The sequence below is a fragment of the Macrobrachium rosenbergii genome, chromosome 31, assembly GCF_040412425.1.
Source record: "Macrobrachium rosenbergii isolate ZJJX-2024 chromosome 31, ASM4041242v1, whole genome shotgun sequence".
In the NCBI taxonomy this organism is placed as follows: Eukaryota; Metazoa; Arthropoda; class Malacostraca; order Decapoda; family Palaemonidae; genus Macrobrachium; species Macrobrachium rosenbergii.
The window spans coordinates 32,874,573-32,892,169 of record NC_089771.1 but is presented as its reverse complement, the minus strand read 5'-3'; the positions used below and the strand labels follow the sequence as shown (position 1 = coordinate 32,892,169).

The 17,597-nt window shown below is 38.4% G+C and overlaps 1 protein-coding gene across 1 annotated transcript in view; it reads left to right on the top strand.

Moving 5' to 3' along the window:
• LOC136855519 (venom carboxylesterase-6-like) overlaps positions 1-13,174 on the top strand; it is a 47,646-nt gene extending 34,472 nt beyond the window's left edge. The window contains 10 exon segments of the mRNA XM_067132634.1: positions 918-1,071; positions 2,323-2,508; positions 3,650-3,843; positions 5,071-5,221; positions 7,141-7,319; positions 7,872-8,022; positions 10,531-10,563; positions 10,566-10,689; positions 11,561-11,675; positions 12,933-13,174. Coding sequence (XP_066988735.1) covers positions 918-1,071; positions 2,323-2,508; positions 3,650-3,843; positions 5,071-5,221; positions 7,141-7,319; positions 7,872-8,022; positions 10,531-10,563; positions 10,566-10,689; positions 11,561-11,675; positions 12,933-13,025 — 1,380 coding nt within the window. The 3' untranslated portion in view covers positions 13,026-13,174.
• Positions 13,175-17,597: the final 4,423 nt, after the last annotated feature.

Sequence of the window (17,597 nt, the reverse complement as noted above, 5' to 3'; positions counted from 1 at the left end):
TTTTAATGTGACATATTTTTTAAATAAATCTCTTGAATTATATAAAGCTGAAGACTATTCACATTGTCTTCCTGCACGGACTTCTGTACTTAATATGCTACCATTCTGCCCTAAAATGAAAGACTGCAGACTCTGCAAAAATACAAAACTGAGAACAATGGTAGATACTCCCTTGATTTACTGCTGATTTCGCAGATACTGCAGATGGGACCCCTAAATAAAGCACTGAAGAATCATTCTGAAACTGCAGTAATTTGTGTATTAGTGTTTCACGAGCCCAATAGATGGCATATCTCAATTTCGAAAATTTTGCAGATGCAGCAGTTTTCAATTTTATAGCAGAACTGTCGATGTGGTACATTTTTAAGATAAATCTCTTGAACTGAATGTTGAATGTTGAGTACATAGTACAGGTTACTTGAGGTTAGGAACTACCTACTGTATGTAGAACTGAAAGATCCAAAACATATTCAAATCTAGGTTATAGGCTAATAGAGTCTTGGTTACTAAGCGGACTTTCTTATACTTATCGAGCCAGACACTACCCAGAGCGTCTGGTAAGCTAAGGGGCTATTCTATACACACACACACACATATATACATACATACATACATATATATATATATATACATATATATAAAGTGAGATCAGCATTACCACTAGTGACTGACAAAAGATCTTTGTGACAGGATGCTGATAGGGATTTTGTTATATAACAGACCTCGTTGCTTATCACAAAGCCGGATGCACACAAGGCATCCGGTCAGTAAGTTGAGCTGCTACTGTACATACATACGTACATACATACATAACAGTGTATCTCTATATACACACACACACATATTCACATGTCACACACATATATTGAAGAGATCATTACCATCATCGTTCACTAACACGATGGACCTCGTTCCAGGACGCCACGACGCCTGACAAAAACGGCCTCCCAGTCATGGTGTTCATCCACGGCGGTGGATTCTTCGCCGGAGGCGCAGAAGAATACCTGCCTCACGTAATGCTCAACAAAGACATCGTCCTCGTGGTCATACAATACAGGCTGGGATTCTTAGGTAAGGTCGACATAGGATTCTTAGGTAAGGTCAACATAGTATTCTAAGTAGGTGAGGTCAACACAAGATTCTTAGGTAAGGTCAACATAGGATTCTTGGGTAAGGTCAACATAGGATTCTGAGGGACAACACAGGATTCTTAGGTAAGGTCAACATAGGATTCTCAGATAAGGTCAACATAGGATTCTCAGATAAGGTCAACACAGGATTCTTAAGGACAACATAGGATTACTAGGTAAGGCCAACATAGGATTACTAGGTAAGGCCAACATAGGATTCTTAAGGAAGGTCAAAATAGGATTCTTAGGTAAGGTCAACATAGGGTTCTTAGGTAAGGTCAACATACGATGCTTAGGTAAGGTCAAGATAGGATTCTTAGGTAACATCAACATAGGATTCTTAGATAAGGTCAACATAGGATTCTTAAGGACAACATAGGATTATTAGTTAAGGTCAACATAGGTAAGGTCAACAAGATTATGGCTAATTTTAACCTTAAATCAAATCAAAACTACTGAGGCTACAGGGCTGCAATTTGGTATGTTTGATGATTGGAGGGTGGATGATCAACATACCAATTTGCAGCCCTCCAGCCTCAGCAGTTTTTAAATTCTGAAGGCGGACAGAAAAATCCGACACAATATTTTTCTTTTACAGAAAACTGACAGGCAACTCTTAGCCTAATTAAAAGCACTTATAAAATACTAGAATTTGCTACAGCAATGAAGATTACAAATGTCATACAGGAATGTGCAACTGAGCAAAGGCTCATCATAGAATTCCTTATTTTAAAATTCATTATGTAAAACTCCCAAGGACAAAAATTTAAAACTTTCCAATGCAAACCACGGTCCCAAAAACCAACCCAGTTTGTTGATATATATATATATATATATATATATATATATATATATATATATATATATATATATATATATATATATATATATATATATACACACACATGACTACCTTCATCCTAATCACCAGTGAACTGAAATTGTCAGTCGATTAATATATATATATATATATATATATATATATATATATATATATATATATATATATATATATATATATATAAAAATATATGATGGCTCAGTGGTCCAAGTCACTGTACATCGTTGTTTTAAACCAGACAGCGGGTTTCTGAACCCCACCGGTGACGAAGGTCCAGTGAACTGGATATCAAGCGATATCTTTGGCTTAATATTTGTGAATATAAAAAATTAAACAGTGTGACACTCCCAGGGTTCCTATCTACGGAGGACTCCGTGATCCCCGGGAACTTCGGGCTAAAGGACCAGACGATGGCCCTCCGCTGGGTGCAAAGGAACATCAGGAACTTCGGAGGCGACCCTGAAAAGGTCACCATCTTCGGCGAGAGCGCTGGCGCAGCCTCCGTCCACTTCCAGATGGTGACTCCGAAAGCCAAAGGTGAAATGAAATAATTAAATAGATTCTGTGTTATTTTATTTGAATTTATGCTTAAGAATGTTCGTGTGAACTGAAATGATTAGTATAACTCATTTTATTCCATTTGATTTTTTTGCTTGAGAGTTTTAATATTTCTTAAAACCAAATGAGCAACCAATCTCATCTAATGCACATACTAAAATTTGTATTATTTTATTTTAATTTATACTTAAGAATATAATGTGGATTGAAATGATTAGGTATAACTCATATTATTCCATTTTATTTTTTTGCTTGAGAGTTTTAATATTACTTCCTCTCTCGGTTGATTCAAACCAAACGAATAACTAATCTCATCTAATGCACCAAAAACATACTGAAAATATTGTTATATTGTTTTATTCACACATTTTTCTATCATTCAATTTCAATCTATATTTAAAATTTTCAGTATCTCTTCCTTTCTCTATTAAAACCCCAATGAACAACTGATCTCATCTAATGCAGCTATAACACACTTAAAAATATTGTTGCATCTTCTCTACAATTCATTCGTTACCTCGAATTTCCACCCTAGATTATCTCGAAATTCTAGTTTTATCTCAATCTCTCAGTTCCTAAATAGATTTACGATACATTCTCAATGACAGAATTTTGCGCTGGCGTCTAAATTTAAAATCATCCTCAAGCCTCGTGAATTTTTGAAATCTCAAATAAAATTAATAATTTCAACTTCAAGCCGATGTAATTATATCCTATAGTGAGTGTTACCTTCCCACCATCCTCCGAATGTGTCTTAATGAGTGAATCTGATCCCATCTGAATGGGATTTTCACAGATCCGGTTGAAATCACTGAAAGGATATTGCACGTATAACAACTTGAGGTATCCTGAACCTAGAGATTTCTCATTATGTCCTAAAAATGTGTCACAAATGCATATTTTTATTCATTCAATTTATCATAAGTCATTTTCGCCTCAAAACTGTCAAACAATGACAATCAAAATACACACAGGACTGAATCTTAAGCTCAGAGTTGTTTCCGCTCTACTGCACTGATCCAGATACTGAATTCGAGACCTAACTTCCTTTCCAAATTTCCCTCATTCAAAACAGCGGATCTCGTGTCATATTTATCTATAGGAATCTCACCTTCCGCAGGACTGTTCAACAGGGCTATCACGCAGTCTGGGAACACCTTCTGCCCCTGGGCGATCCAGAACGAGCATGCCGTATACGCCAAAGAAGTTGGAGAGCTCGTGGGATGCGGCATAGATGGAGGGAGTCGAGCTTTCCTGGAGTGCCTGCAGTCCGTCGAGGCGAATCAGATCGGGGTGGCTGTGCAAGAGCTGACGGTAAGTTCGTCTTTTTCTTGTACAGTGTCAAGAGAGAATCTTCAGGTGTGGTTTCCAGGGTAGTCAGAGTCCAGTGTTTTGCTTCTACGGTGTATTCCAGATTTTTCCAACTGGGGTTCCGCAGATCATAATCAGTGGTTCCTCACGGAACCGTGACAAAAATATGTATTATAAATGACCTGATGTGAATTTACACTGCATATATGCTCATATATAAATATATATATATATATATATATATATATATATAATATGAATTTCTAGCTCACACCAATGACTTGTATGGCCTAGTGGGCAGCGCCCTTGCCTTTCAATTGAAAGACCTGGGTTCGATCCCGCTCTGAGTCAGAAATTTATTTCTGTTGCACACCGGATTGTGTGTTGATTATTTCTATATATATATATATATATATATATATATATATATATATATATATATATATATATATATATATATATATGGTGTGTGTGTGTGTGTGTGTGTGTGTGTGTGTGTATGGGCAAAATCCACAAATGAAAGAGAAACAATAGAGTACTGCAAGTCTTTTCGACTTCCTGTCCTTTATTTAGCAGACTGAAGAAATATAAAAATAAGTTTACAAAGAACGCTCGTATAAATGACAGATGGAGATTACAAGCTTTCTTTGTAGTAAAACTTATTTTCATACTTCTTCAGTCTGCTAAGTAAAGGACAAGAAGTCGAAAGGCCTTGCAGTATTCCATTGTTTCTCTTTCTTTTGGGGATTTTATATCTTATTTATATATTCATCAATGTCCATATTTTCATGATTCAGATCTGTGTATATATAAATATATATATATATATATATATATATATATATATATATATATATATATATATATATATATATATATATATATATATATACACTATACCATTATAATTTAGAATGTGAAAAATTGTCTCAGGGGGTTCCTTGAGGCCATTCTGTGAACAAAAAATCATTAAAACAATCAATTCCAGAATTTTTTTTACCTAAATCTGAAGCTTTATCTTTAAAACTGCCCAAGTTATTCAGTTTACATGAACCAAAGGTCAACAATGAGTTACTAAAATATAACGACACTGTGTGTCGACTTATGTGGAATTATATTACCGGCAATTCGTCCAGTCTGACATAACCTTATTACCCCGACATTCACGATAACATAAAATCGATACGATCATCTCATATTTTCTTAATTAACATTTTCCCGCACTTCCAGAGGTGGTTCGTCTTCCCACTGATGGCTGCCCCCAGGGTAGACGGCGACTACCTGCCTGACCATCCGGTTCGCCTGATGCAACAAGGTCGCTATCAGAAGGTCGACCTAATCTCCGGGGTCACGGCTGACGAGGGGGCGATATTTTCACTCCGTAATTAGAACTCTCCCTTTTTTTTAATTATTTGTATTACGATCACACGGTGTACATTTTTACATTGTTGTATCTTTTCTTAGATTTTATTAATTTTTTTTTATTTCTATTGAAGATTCTCTTGCAGTTCTTAATGTTATCTTGAGCTTTCAACTCCTACATAGAATTACATTACATTACAATGACAGAAAGGCAGTCCATAGCCTAAATGTGTGAGGTGTTAAACCTGTATAAAAGACAAAAATTATAATGTATGTGAAAGCTGACACACAAAATGTATGTAAACTTTCACATGCATTGTCTTTATACTCATGCGCACCTCGTATGATAAATATAACGTCTCAGCCGGTTCGGCCGAGTCCAGAGGTACACACCGGCCTTTTATTCCTTTTGATGATACTTCAAAACACTCTGAGGCTATGGGCTGCCCTCTGTAAAGGGGGACCTTTGGCTTAACCCAACCAGGTAACCGTAGAGCGATTTCTATTATAAAATTTCAGCTTATAATATATACACCAGTCAGTATTTATGTATATGCAGAACATTCATCCCATCACTATTATTTTTACTCATTAATCAGCTTCGATGGTGACTATTTTGAATAAATGGATACATTCACGTTAGCTGATTACGATTTTTGTTTCTACAACTAATAGTATGCTACATTAATCACGACGTGATTAGTCGTGACGCGTTCTTGACGTGATTAGTCGTGACGCGTTCTTGTTTGATATTAATCACTTCTTTTAGTCAGTTTTTCTCTTCCTCTTTTTTTCAGACATTTACTGACAGATTCAGCTGCAACTCGACTTACTGTCGGAAAACGTTCTTATTATTATTATTATTATTATTATTATTATTATTCAGAAGATGAACCCTATTCATATGGAACAAGCCCACCACAGGGGCCACTGACTTGAAATCCAAGCTTCCAAAGAATATTATTATTATTATTATTATTATTATTATTATTATTATTATTATTATTATTATTATTATTATTCAGAAGATGAACCCTATTCATATGGAACAAGCCCACCACAGGGACCACTGACTTGAAATTCAAGCTTCCACAGAATATTATGATGTTCATTAGGAAGAAGTAAGAGGAAGTAGAGGGAAATAGAGAAAGAAGAGATCCCACTTATGAAGAAAGAAAAAACAAAACAATAAATAGGCAAACAGATAAAAATGCATTAGCATCAGAAACTCCCCAGAAGGTTAAAACAACTTGTAAACAAGAGTAATCAGTGATTCATAGGAGTTCATAATATGGCTTCCTCGTGCACCGGCTCTTACGTAATTCTAGCTCGTCCCTGAACGAAGATGCCTCGAATATTAACTATGTAGGAAGTGACATCAATCTTCAGGCCAGTGTGATCAGCACCAACGTGAAGATGTAAGGAAGTTCCACAGCTCGATGTATCGAAGGAGGTCAATTTGAATATGGATGGAAGAAAAAGCAATGCGATGCGCCAATGCAATATTAATTTGGAGTCTTGTGGGAACAAGGCTAACCCGAAGGCGTATTGAAGTGATACTGAATAGACGTACGGTAGTAATTCCAATGAGATGATTTATGTTATACTAGTTTGAATGACGTATGGAAGTAATCTTAGTTTGGTGCTGGAGGAAATCGGTATTCTGAGAAAGATTAACCTGACGATGTATCTCCTTTCATAGTCTCTTTCTTCCATCCTACTTTCCTCAACCCTCTCCTAATAATTGATTCATAGTGCAACTGCTTTGAGGTTTTCCTCCTGTTACGCCTTTCAAACCTTTCAACTCTCAATTTCCATTTCAGCACTGAATGACCTCATAACCCCCAGCGCTTGGCTTTGGGTCTGAATCCTACATTCTATTCTAATCTATTCTTCGTTAAGTGGTCGTCAATATCTAGTCACACATTTTCTCCACAGCTCTCTTCAACCGACCAGACCTCGTACCGGCTCTGAAGAATGACTTTGAGGAAAACGGCCCCTACAGCCTTGGTCTGACAGAGGAGGACAGCAACCCAGGGCTGCTAACGAACCAGATCTACAACTTCTACCTAGGAGGTGTTATCGTAGACTCCGAGCACGCAGACGGAATAACGCAGGTAAGTGAGGGATTTGCTCTTGGCCTGTGCGTTTGCACCGAGGATTAACAGAGTACTCTGTTAATCCTGCGCGCACATCAAGCACTGGTCAAGTTTCCGCGGTCAAAATGCGCCACGAATCGGATCGTAGCTGCTTAGTCCGGCACGTCGATAGGTAAGTGTCCCGCCACTCAGTTCACTGAGAATTAAAACCGCGAATCACTTCAGTAATGTCTAGTTATTCAGGACACGCCATCATCACCCCTGGCAAAGCTTCGACGTCACGAAAGCCCTGGTGGAGACGTGGCTTCTCGTTCGTGCCTTTCGGTTTATGGGTTGTCTTAAAATGGAAAGATCTACCAGTGTTAATGACATGTAGGCTTACAGAGCACGTGGGTGGATCAAATCAAAGGGTTAAAAAATAGGTTACCCCAGTTGCTAGATTTAACAAGGGAGTGGAGAGAGAGGTTTAGGATCAATCACAGGTGTGTTTATTTGTACATGAAAGTGGCGTTACAGCTGCAGAGGTCGAGAAATCACTGGCATGCATTAATAGTATCTTTTCTTCGGCAGATGATGGGGGAACGCCACTTCAAGATCTGTCACGACCTGTTCTCTGACCTGCACGCCGGCCAGGAGGACGTGTCTGTGTACAAATACGAACTGGTTCATCACGGACAGATGTCTGTCAGTCACGTGCTCAATTCCGTCCTCCCGGGCAGCTGTAAGTAGTCTATTTTACATCTTCAGTGCCAGAAAGACAGAATATTCAAAAAGCGTCAAGAAGTTTTGGCTTAATAACTCTTTTGTTTAATGAGACGATCATCATCAATGATAAAAAACCGGGCACAGTCCTTTGATTCATATACACACACAAACAAAAACATACACATATATACATCAATTTCTGACTCACATCAGGATCGAACCCTGGTCTTGCAAATGAAAGACGAGACCGCTGCCAACCAAGCCAAACAAGTCATAAAAGAAGTTGGAACCTAAGTACAACTGTACCCAGGGCTTTAACTGGGCAGATTCCAACATCTTTTATGACTTATGTGGCTTGGTTGGCAGCGGTCTCGCCTTTCAACTGAAAGACCTGGGTTCGATCCAGATGTGAGTCAATGATTAATGCCCAAGTCACTTTACCTTGGGAATAACTTAACACACACAAATGTTATATATGATAAGAGCATCTGAGCTTAGTGAAGAAGCCAACTGCTTCACACCCAAAGACCAAAGGTTCGAAACTTGACGGGGCCAGATATATTTCCATATACAATTCCCCTCGGGTCACAAACACTTAGCACCACTTGAATATTATTTTCCATACATCATACTTAGTCCTATTTTCATACTGGTCCGGTGGTATGGTGGCTAACGTCGTGATCAGTTACTGCTGCAGTGTGGGGTTCTCTGGGGTGAGAGGCTGAAACCAACATTCTTTGGAAGCTTAAAGAATTTTAAGTCAGTGGCCCCTTTGGTGTGCTTGTTCCAAGTGAACAGGTTTCATCTAATAATAATAATAATAATAATAATAATAATAATAATAATAATAATAATAATAATAATAACTTCTGCAAATGCAGTTTGGACCTAAACAGACCTTTGTCAACCACAGTTGAAATTGTCTACCAAACAGTGCAACTGCACTGGTGAAGTTCTGGTATCAGCGATAACCTTTACAATTCAGTGGTTCTTAACCTGGGGTACCTGTACCCCCAAGGGTACAAAACATTAAACCTGGGGGTATGAGACACGATACCCAGTGCAATGGTACTGTATATCTGTATATTTACCATGAGAACGTAAAACTTGTATTTTCCTAATTTTTCTCTTACTGTAACGGTCTCAATTACTTTTTCAAAGTTGGTGCTGTACACAATTTTCTTACGTTTTCTATGGTTTCATATCTTCTTGAGATCTCCTACGGTTCGCTGGGTATCAGTGGGCACGAATCTCTATACTAAATGTCGCTGGGTATAAGTGGACACAAATCTCTATACGTAAATATCGCTGGGTATAAGTGGACACAAATCTCTATACGTAAATATCGCTGAGTTATAAGTGGACACAAATCTCTATACATAAAAATCGCTGGGTATAAGTGGTCACGAATCTCTATACATAAATATCGCTGGGTATAAGTGGGCACAAATCTCTTTACATAAATACCGTTGGGTATAAGTGGACACGAATCTCTATGCATAAATATCGCTGGGTATAAGTGGACACGAATCTCTCTACATAAATATCGCTGGGTTATTAGTGGACACATATCTCTATACATAAATATCGCTGTGTATAAGTGGACACAAATCTCTATACATAAATACCGCTGGGTTATAAGCGGACACAAATCTCTATACATAAATATACGTCAAAGCACGCGAAAGCTTCTTACATGTAATCAAATGGACTTGTTCTAACCATCACGTTACGTCACCACCAAGCACACGGCATCCACCGTCACATCACGACACGTTTCCTCGGAAAGAATATTTTGACGTGACGTGACGGTGCTTATAACGCAAGTTTCTCGGGATTGTGATGGATAGTGTGAATACAAGGCACGGCTGAATGGACGGTGACGGGACGTGACGTTTGGATACCGGTTCTTCGATGGGAGCATGAAAGAAAATGTTATGTGCTGACATACAGGGAATACTGAGGAATATCTCCCTTGCAAAAAGAGAGCACTGATCACTAATACAGGTTTCTAGAAGCACGATTTTGCCAGTATAGGTCTAAAAGGTGTTTTATTACCACTCGTTTCATGCCCATAACCTTGATTTTAGCCATGGCCACCGCTGACCAAACCTGACCAAGCTAGCGTAACGTTACATTTTTATTTGGCTAGTTTCATCCAGACTCGAAAACCGGTTACTTTTCTTTAAAGATACATAATCTGTTGGCTCAAAGCTGCATTCACTTGTGACGGGCTATTGCATGAAGTCAGTTTTATTTCAGTTACACCTTCATTAACTTAATCCCTGGTCCTTCCATGTACCCACAACTCAGGAAAATACAGCGTCTATATATATATATATATATATATATATATATATATATATATATATATATATATATATATATATATATATATATATATATATATATATACCTTACTCTAGAAGCGAGTGAATCAACCTCAAAAACTCCCCAGTATTTTTTTTTTTATTTCTCTCTGGCGCTTGGACCCAGCAATCTAACCGAAAATGAAATCTTGCAGGGGTGAGCCACGGGGACGACTTGTTCTACCTCTTCAGGGTGGTCCCCTCCTGCAGCCCTTCGAGCCGCCCTCCGATAACCCGACCGACATCACGGCAGAGAAGGACCTTCGCCTACGGGAGGCCATGTTGAGCCTCTGGACGAACTTCGCCACTACCGGGTAATGGTGAAGATATTCATATTCTTTCTCTCTCTCTCTCTCTCTCTCTCTCTCTCTCTCTCTCTCTCTCTCTCTGTATATAAATTATGTGTGTGTGTGTATTTCCACTCCACTCAAAAGTTATATAACATCACTATCACAAGAATTACTTATGTATTTTTAGCAAGGGAAGAAAATTAGCCCTTCTCAGCACAGAGGTAATTTGTATGCCATTTGGACGTGCAGTATTATTTTACTTTTATATTTTACGTCCTTGATCAAGTAATGCGCTGAGATGCCTCTTGTCCTTGCAGCTTACCAGGAACTGCCCTCCTCTTCAGGCTAACCCTAATTGAGAAAGGACAGACTAACCTCATTAGAATATAGCACAACATTAAATCAAAAGCAAATCTAAATCGATGTAACTTAAAATTTCTGTAATCTTCATGGCTCCACCGTTGGCATCTTCGACCTCGGGAGCCATATTATTATTCCTTGCTAGCTGCGGATATCGTCCATTTGGGAGGCATTAACGAGTGCAAAATCATTTTTGGTAATATGTTAATGTTAAGGCCACAGTGAGAAAATTGTACCTTTATCTAAATAAAGTCGTGGCTAAACCATACTTTGCATTACTCTTACTAATACTTAACTTTCTCAACTGTTCCTGCCATGGTTAGCTAGCTAGCTAATTGCCCTCATTCTTCTTTCACCCCATCTTACCTATCGGCTAAGAGAGAGAGAGAGAGAGAGAGAGAGAGAGAGAGAGAGAGGAGAGAGAGAGAGAGAACAACACTGTCGACACTTTCATATCAATCATCATTCCTGGCTATATGAGAGCCGCTAAACCAAATTCCTCTGTCACTGATATGTGGACTCGAATCCCACACAGGAATCCGACCCCAGACGACTCCTTAGGATTCCGATGGCGTTCCACCACTCCAAACGACTTCAGCTTCCTGGTGCTCTCGCCAAAGCCCCGGATGACGCGTGACACCCGGCAAGAGGTACGGTTGCATTCTCATTAGTTGTTTGTCTACGCGTTTCCCCGCAGGGCGGGTGGCTAGCGCCGTCAGTGAATCTCACGCGCTGTTAGGCATTCATGAAGGTTCTTTGCGGCGTGCCTTCAATGACCCCTAGCTTTAACCCTTTTCATTCCCTTTTACTGTACCTCCATTCCATATTCTCTCTCTTCCATCTTACTTTCCTTCATCCTCTGCTAAAAATTAATTTCATAGTGCAACTGAGAGGTTTTCCTCTTGTTACACCTTTCAAACCTTCTAACTCTTAATTTCCTTTTCAGATCTTGGCTTTCTGCCTAAATTTTATATTCTATTCCATTCTATTCTTTGTCTACGTGTTGGTTAGGGTGTATCCTCACTAAAGTATAACTATCACAAACACATGTCGCCAACTTATCGCACCACACGTCATAAACAGGTTGACAACAAGTCGACAACTTATTAGTAGTTCTGACCGATGCTTCATATTATTATTATTATTATTATCTTCAAAAGATGAACCCAACTCATATGGAACAAGCCCACCAAAGGGGCCATTACCTTGAAATTCAAGCTTCCAAAGAGAAAGTAATAAGTAATATGATTATCAACCATTTGCCATGTTTCCAACATGTTCGTGACAGGTATGCGACAAGGTGCCGAACTGTGTTCACAACATGTTTTACTGCATGATTTTTTTTTAACTAGCTGAAGAATGTGTTGACTTCCGAGTAACTATTCATTAATAAGAACGATGATTGATGATTAGCTTTGCTTAAGTTTTTCTTGAAGGTTAAAGTTATTCCAGCAAGAAAAATGGATTAATATAATTTAATTTTAACTCTTGTACCAAAAAGATAGATTGTTTGAATTACCAAAGAATAAACATTATCACAGTTGTAGCCATAGGTAAGATACTACTTTATATATACATATATATATATATATATATATATATATATATATATATATATATATATATATATATATATATATATATAATAAGGCAAATGGCACGAAGGAAAGAGTAGCAACGGAGTGGTGCCAGGCCTTTCGACTTGCTGTCCTTTACAGTCGAAAGGTCTATTAGCACTATTCCTTTGTTCCACTTCCTTCGTGACATCTGCCTTTATTTATATATATGCATCACGTTCCATATTTTCGTGATTCAGTTATACAACACACATATATAAATATATATAAATAATTCACTTATCTATCGTTATTTTTTTATTAGTTACTTATTCATTTACCTATTCACAGGCCCGTGACTTCGCCAACTCCCTGCCGACAGAACTCAATCGCCTACTTCATCCAGACCTCATTCAAGAGTCAGTTCTGAAGTCTGAATTGTAACCGGTGCTGTCCTGTAGGTCATATTTGCATATTTCCATTGCCCTCAAAGTGGTATTGTCAGTTATGCTTTTCATTTCACGAAAACACAGCTTATTAAGACTTTCTCCGTTGTGTCAACACTGTCTCAGCACGCTCACATTATACATTCTCTCTCTCTCTCTCTCTCTCTCTCTCTCTCTCTCTCTCTTCTCTCTCTCTCTCTTTCAGAATATGAGGCTTTCGATTCACTTTCCTGATTGGGTTTCTTTTCCCTTGTTGCTGTGGCACGGAGGCTTCTCTCTCTCTCTCTCTCTCTCTCTCTCTCTCTCTCTCTCTCTCTCTCTCTCTCTCTCTCTCTCACATACTTCAGACCACGATCTCCTCCAAAACCTGTCAGAGGAGAAGAAAACCTTAGGTATCTTCGTAGCAAGGTAGTTAATCACGAACCTGTCAATGAATTGTCTCAGGTAATACTTAGTATAAATGTTTGGTCAATAAAATATAGATAAGAAAACTTAAGAATGAAGGTGGCCACACTGCCTGTATTACTGGTGTGAGTGTGAACAAGGTAAGATTATACATTTGTATCAGTTTTTTTTTTTTGTATGTATGCATTTTTACATGAACAAGTAGTGTATAAATGTTTCCTTCGTGTTGTAATATATGTGTATGAATACACACGCATTTTTCTATACATATGGAGCTTACATATCTGTAAAACATTTTATTTTTATGTATGTATAATGTAGCTACTAGCAAGGTTATATATATACATGTATATATATATATGCATATATATACATATGTATATATAATATATATATATATATATATATATATATATATATATATATATATATATATATATATATATATATATATACTTTCTCAAGAGCGCCACTGAGTTCTGAGATCCTCCGTCATATCTTCAGAAATCCTCTACTTCTCGTAGCACCAGCTAAGCCACTCCATCTTCAATTCGGCCCTGCTCTTCCTATATAAAGCATCCGACAAACTACGGAACTCTCTCACTGCTTCCTTGTTTCCCACATACCTGTCATCCTCGCTCTTTTGACAGGTACAGTCTGCCCCGCCCACCGTTCAGTAGAATAAGACGAATTTTCATAATTCAGTGGTTCCACTACTTTTCAGGTTATACATATAATGCTTAATTCTTTATATACATGGGTGACTTTTGTGTATGTATATGTATATATGCTATATACATACCTCCTTATGATTTTTTTCAGTTTATATTTTCTTAAAAACACAGTATACATATACATATATCTTAGGTGTCATTATGATACACCAAGCGGGTCTCAAATACAATCATATTCTCCTGTTTTTGTACCTAATTTTTATAAGAATGTCCTCTTTTTTCACTCGGCTGAGTGAATGAATATTGCACTCAGCCCAAGCTGTCTCGAGCTGAGTGCGAACAATGTCTTTTGTATCAGTTTTCACGAGGATATAATTCAGGAACTTGTTGCCAATAAAGATGTCTTCAAACGCACCTAGATGTATTACTTTACTCCCAAAGTAATGATTTTTCTTCCCTTCTATTCTTGGCTTTTTAGTTTTCTGTGAAAGGAAACTATTGTGTCCGTCCGCACTTTATTCTGTCCAGACTTTGTCTGTCCGCCCTCAGATCTTCAAAACTACTGAGGCTAGAGGGCTGCAAATTGGTATGCTGATCATCCACCCTCCAATCATCAAACATAACAAATTGCAGCCCTCTAGCCTCAGTAGTTTTGATTTTATTTACGGTTGAAGTTAGCCATAATCGTGCTTCTGGCAACGATATAGCATATGCCACCACCAGGCCGTGGTTCAAGTTTCATGGGCCGCGGCTCATACAGCATTATGCCGAGACCACCGAACGATAGATCTGTTTTCGGTGGCCTTGATTATGGTGGCCGGAAATAAAGGCACAGGATAAAAAAGTCACAATTTTGGCTAAGAAAAAAAGTCAAAGGAAAAAGTCCCATTAATTTATGGTGGCCGGTAATCAAGTCACGGGGAAAAATTCACAATATTTCTTGGGGGTAATTATCTTATAATGTTTACAGTCTTTTGTTTATGTTTTTACGGAAATCCCCAGGGGCTTGTACTAAACACGCCCAAAAGGTGGATTACACACCGGGTTAAAACCCTTAGGGGGTCATTATCTAGAAAAGATTAATGTGACTTTTTTCTGTGATTTTTTTTTTCTTAGCCAAAATCGTGACTTTATTTCCTAGCCAATATTGTGACCGTTTTTTTTCCTGTGACTTTTTTTTCTTGGACAAAATTGTGACTTTTTTCCCTGTGACTTTTTTCCAGGCCAAAATTGTGACTTTTTTCCTGTGACTTTATTACCAGCAACCATAAATTAATGTGACTTTTTTCCTGTGACTTTTTCCTAGCCAAAATTGTGACTTTTTTCCTGTGACTTTTTTCCTAGCCAAAATTGTGACTTTTTTCTGTGACTTTTTTCCTAGCCAAAATTGTGACTTTTTCCCTGTGACTTTTTTCCTAGCCAAAATTGTGACTTTTCCCCTGTGACTTTTTACCTAGCCAAAATTGTGACTTTTTTCCAGTGACTTTACGTATTACCAGTCACCCTTACAGAGGCGCCACTCTCATTATCAAAACCTTGTATGTGGCCATTTGCAGATAAAATAAATCCATCTGAAGTAGATTGTACATCCTTTTAGAATTCTAGTAAACGTTCGATTTTTGTGGGATACTGAGTTTAGGCCAAAAGCCAAGCACTGGGACCTTTGAGATCATTCAGCGCTGGAAAGGAAATTGAGAGCAGGTAGGTTTGAAAGGTGTAACAGCAGGAAAACCTCGCAGTTGCACTATGAATCAGTTGTTAGGAGAGGGTGGATACCAAGAAATAAGAAAAATAATATGAGTGGAGGTACAGTAAAAGGAATGAAAGGGGTTGCAGCGAGGCGCCATGGAAGGGTTGCTGCAAAGAACCTTTAGTAATGCCTACAACGCACTGACGGCACTAACCCCCCCAGCCCCCCTACGGGATCGAGTTTGTGAAGTGGACTGCCTTGAGCCTAGTCATATGAGAGTAAATCAGGCCAGCCTACACTGTCATGCCCCAACTGAGTTCGGAACTGGGCTGTGGCTTTCAACTATTACAGGATCATAATTCTTAAAATGAACACACAAAAACTTGTACAAAGATTCAGAATGAGAATAAATGGCTGGAACTTCAACGAACTATTAAGTTTGTCTGAAAACTTGCCATGCGCACCTAAGAAGCGCGGAGCAATCCAGAAGTTAAGAGGTCATTGTGGCTATTAGACGTACATCTTCAATTGGTTAGAGTGCCTAGTAGATTGTGTATATATTTAAATATGTGTGTGTGTTTGACTAAGATTATACATATATGTGCGTGTGTGTGTGTGTGTGTTCTAAAAGGTTCCAGTTCTCAGCAAGCCTAGGATGAGAGTGCTAGACCTATATGTCGTTTTCTCCGCAACCTAAATAGACTCCGGAACGCCTTCGCCGTTGGAATAACTGATGGGACCTTGCAAATGTCAACGCAGATTTCTACCACTGATTAGGCTCCTTTCACAGCTCGTGGGAACGCCGTGAATTCGGAATTAGCAACTTCTTTCAAATTCTAAACTGACGGCTCTTCGCTTACTGGGTACTCTCCAAAAAAAGAACGTGGTCGATCGCAGCATACCAAAAAAACATGTTTTTCGTTACTGCGTATTTAGGCAACAGCTATGTGCCGAAGTTTATTGACCCCCCAAACCATTTGAGGGTTGCTCCTCAGATACAATGCGGTGTCCCAGTCGCCTTAAACAACATAGATTTCATCTGGCCGCGTTACTCTGGCTTATCTACGCGGTGCTATTATAGTACTAAATATGGCGGAGTCTCCTTGGGGCGCTGCGTTTATAGTACTATAAGCCCCTCGGAAATCAAAGCATTAAATACACCCGTTTCTATATCGTGTGGTCGACAAATTATATCAATTATATCAATTTGTCGACCAAATTAATATAATTAGTATACGTTCCACATACTTAACGGCTAATGGCTCCTAACGGACCACTTGAAAAAGAGATGAGAGGAAAATATTGGCAGCCCGAGAGCATGGCTACGAATTCTAATTACTTGAGAAGGCCAGAGTTTATTCACCCCGTAGTACCATAAATCTTTCATCCGCTGATATATACACAAGATCCAAAAGGAAATAGAAGTAAAGTGGTAGAGTTTTTTCATAGCATACTTTTCCTTTTATTATCGTGTTCCTGAAGAGGGGCAAGGTAAATTAAAACTCAGTTTATTTACAAGGTGAAATGTTACTGGTAGGACAGCTGAAATGAGATTGATTACATAATACAGACTCTCTCTCTCTCTCTCTCTCTCTCTCTCTCTCTCTCTCTCACAAATGTGGAAGAGTTTGAAATGAAGCTAGACAAAATCATTAGAACACGTGAATGAACAGTAAAACCTGCTCCTTGAGATCAATGAGCACACGATGTCTCCTCGGATGGACTAATAAGTCTCTGGGACACCGTGATACTTGTAACTCTCTCTCTCTCTCTCTCTCTCTCTCTCTCTCTCTCTCTCTCT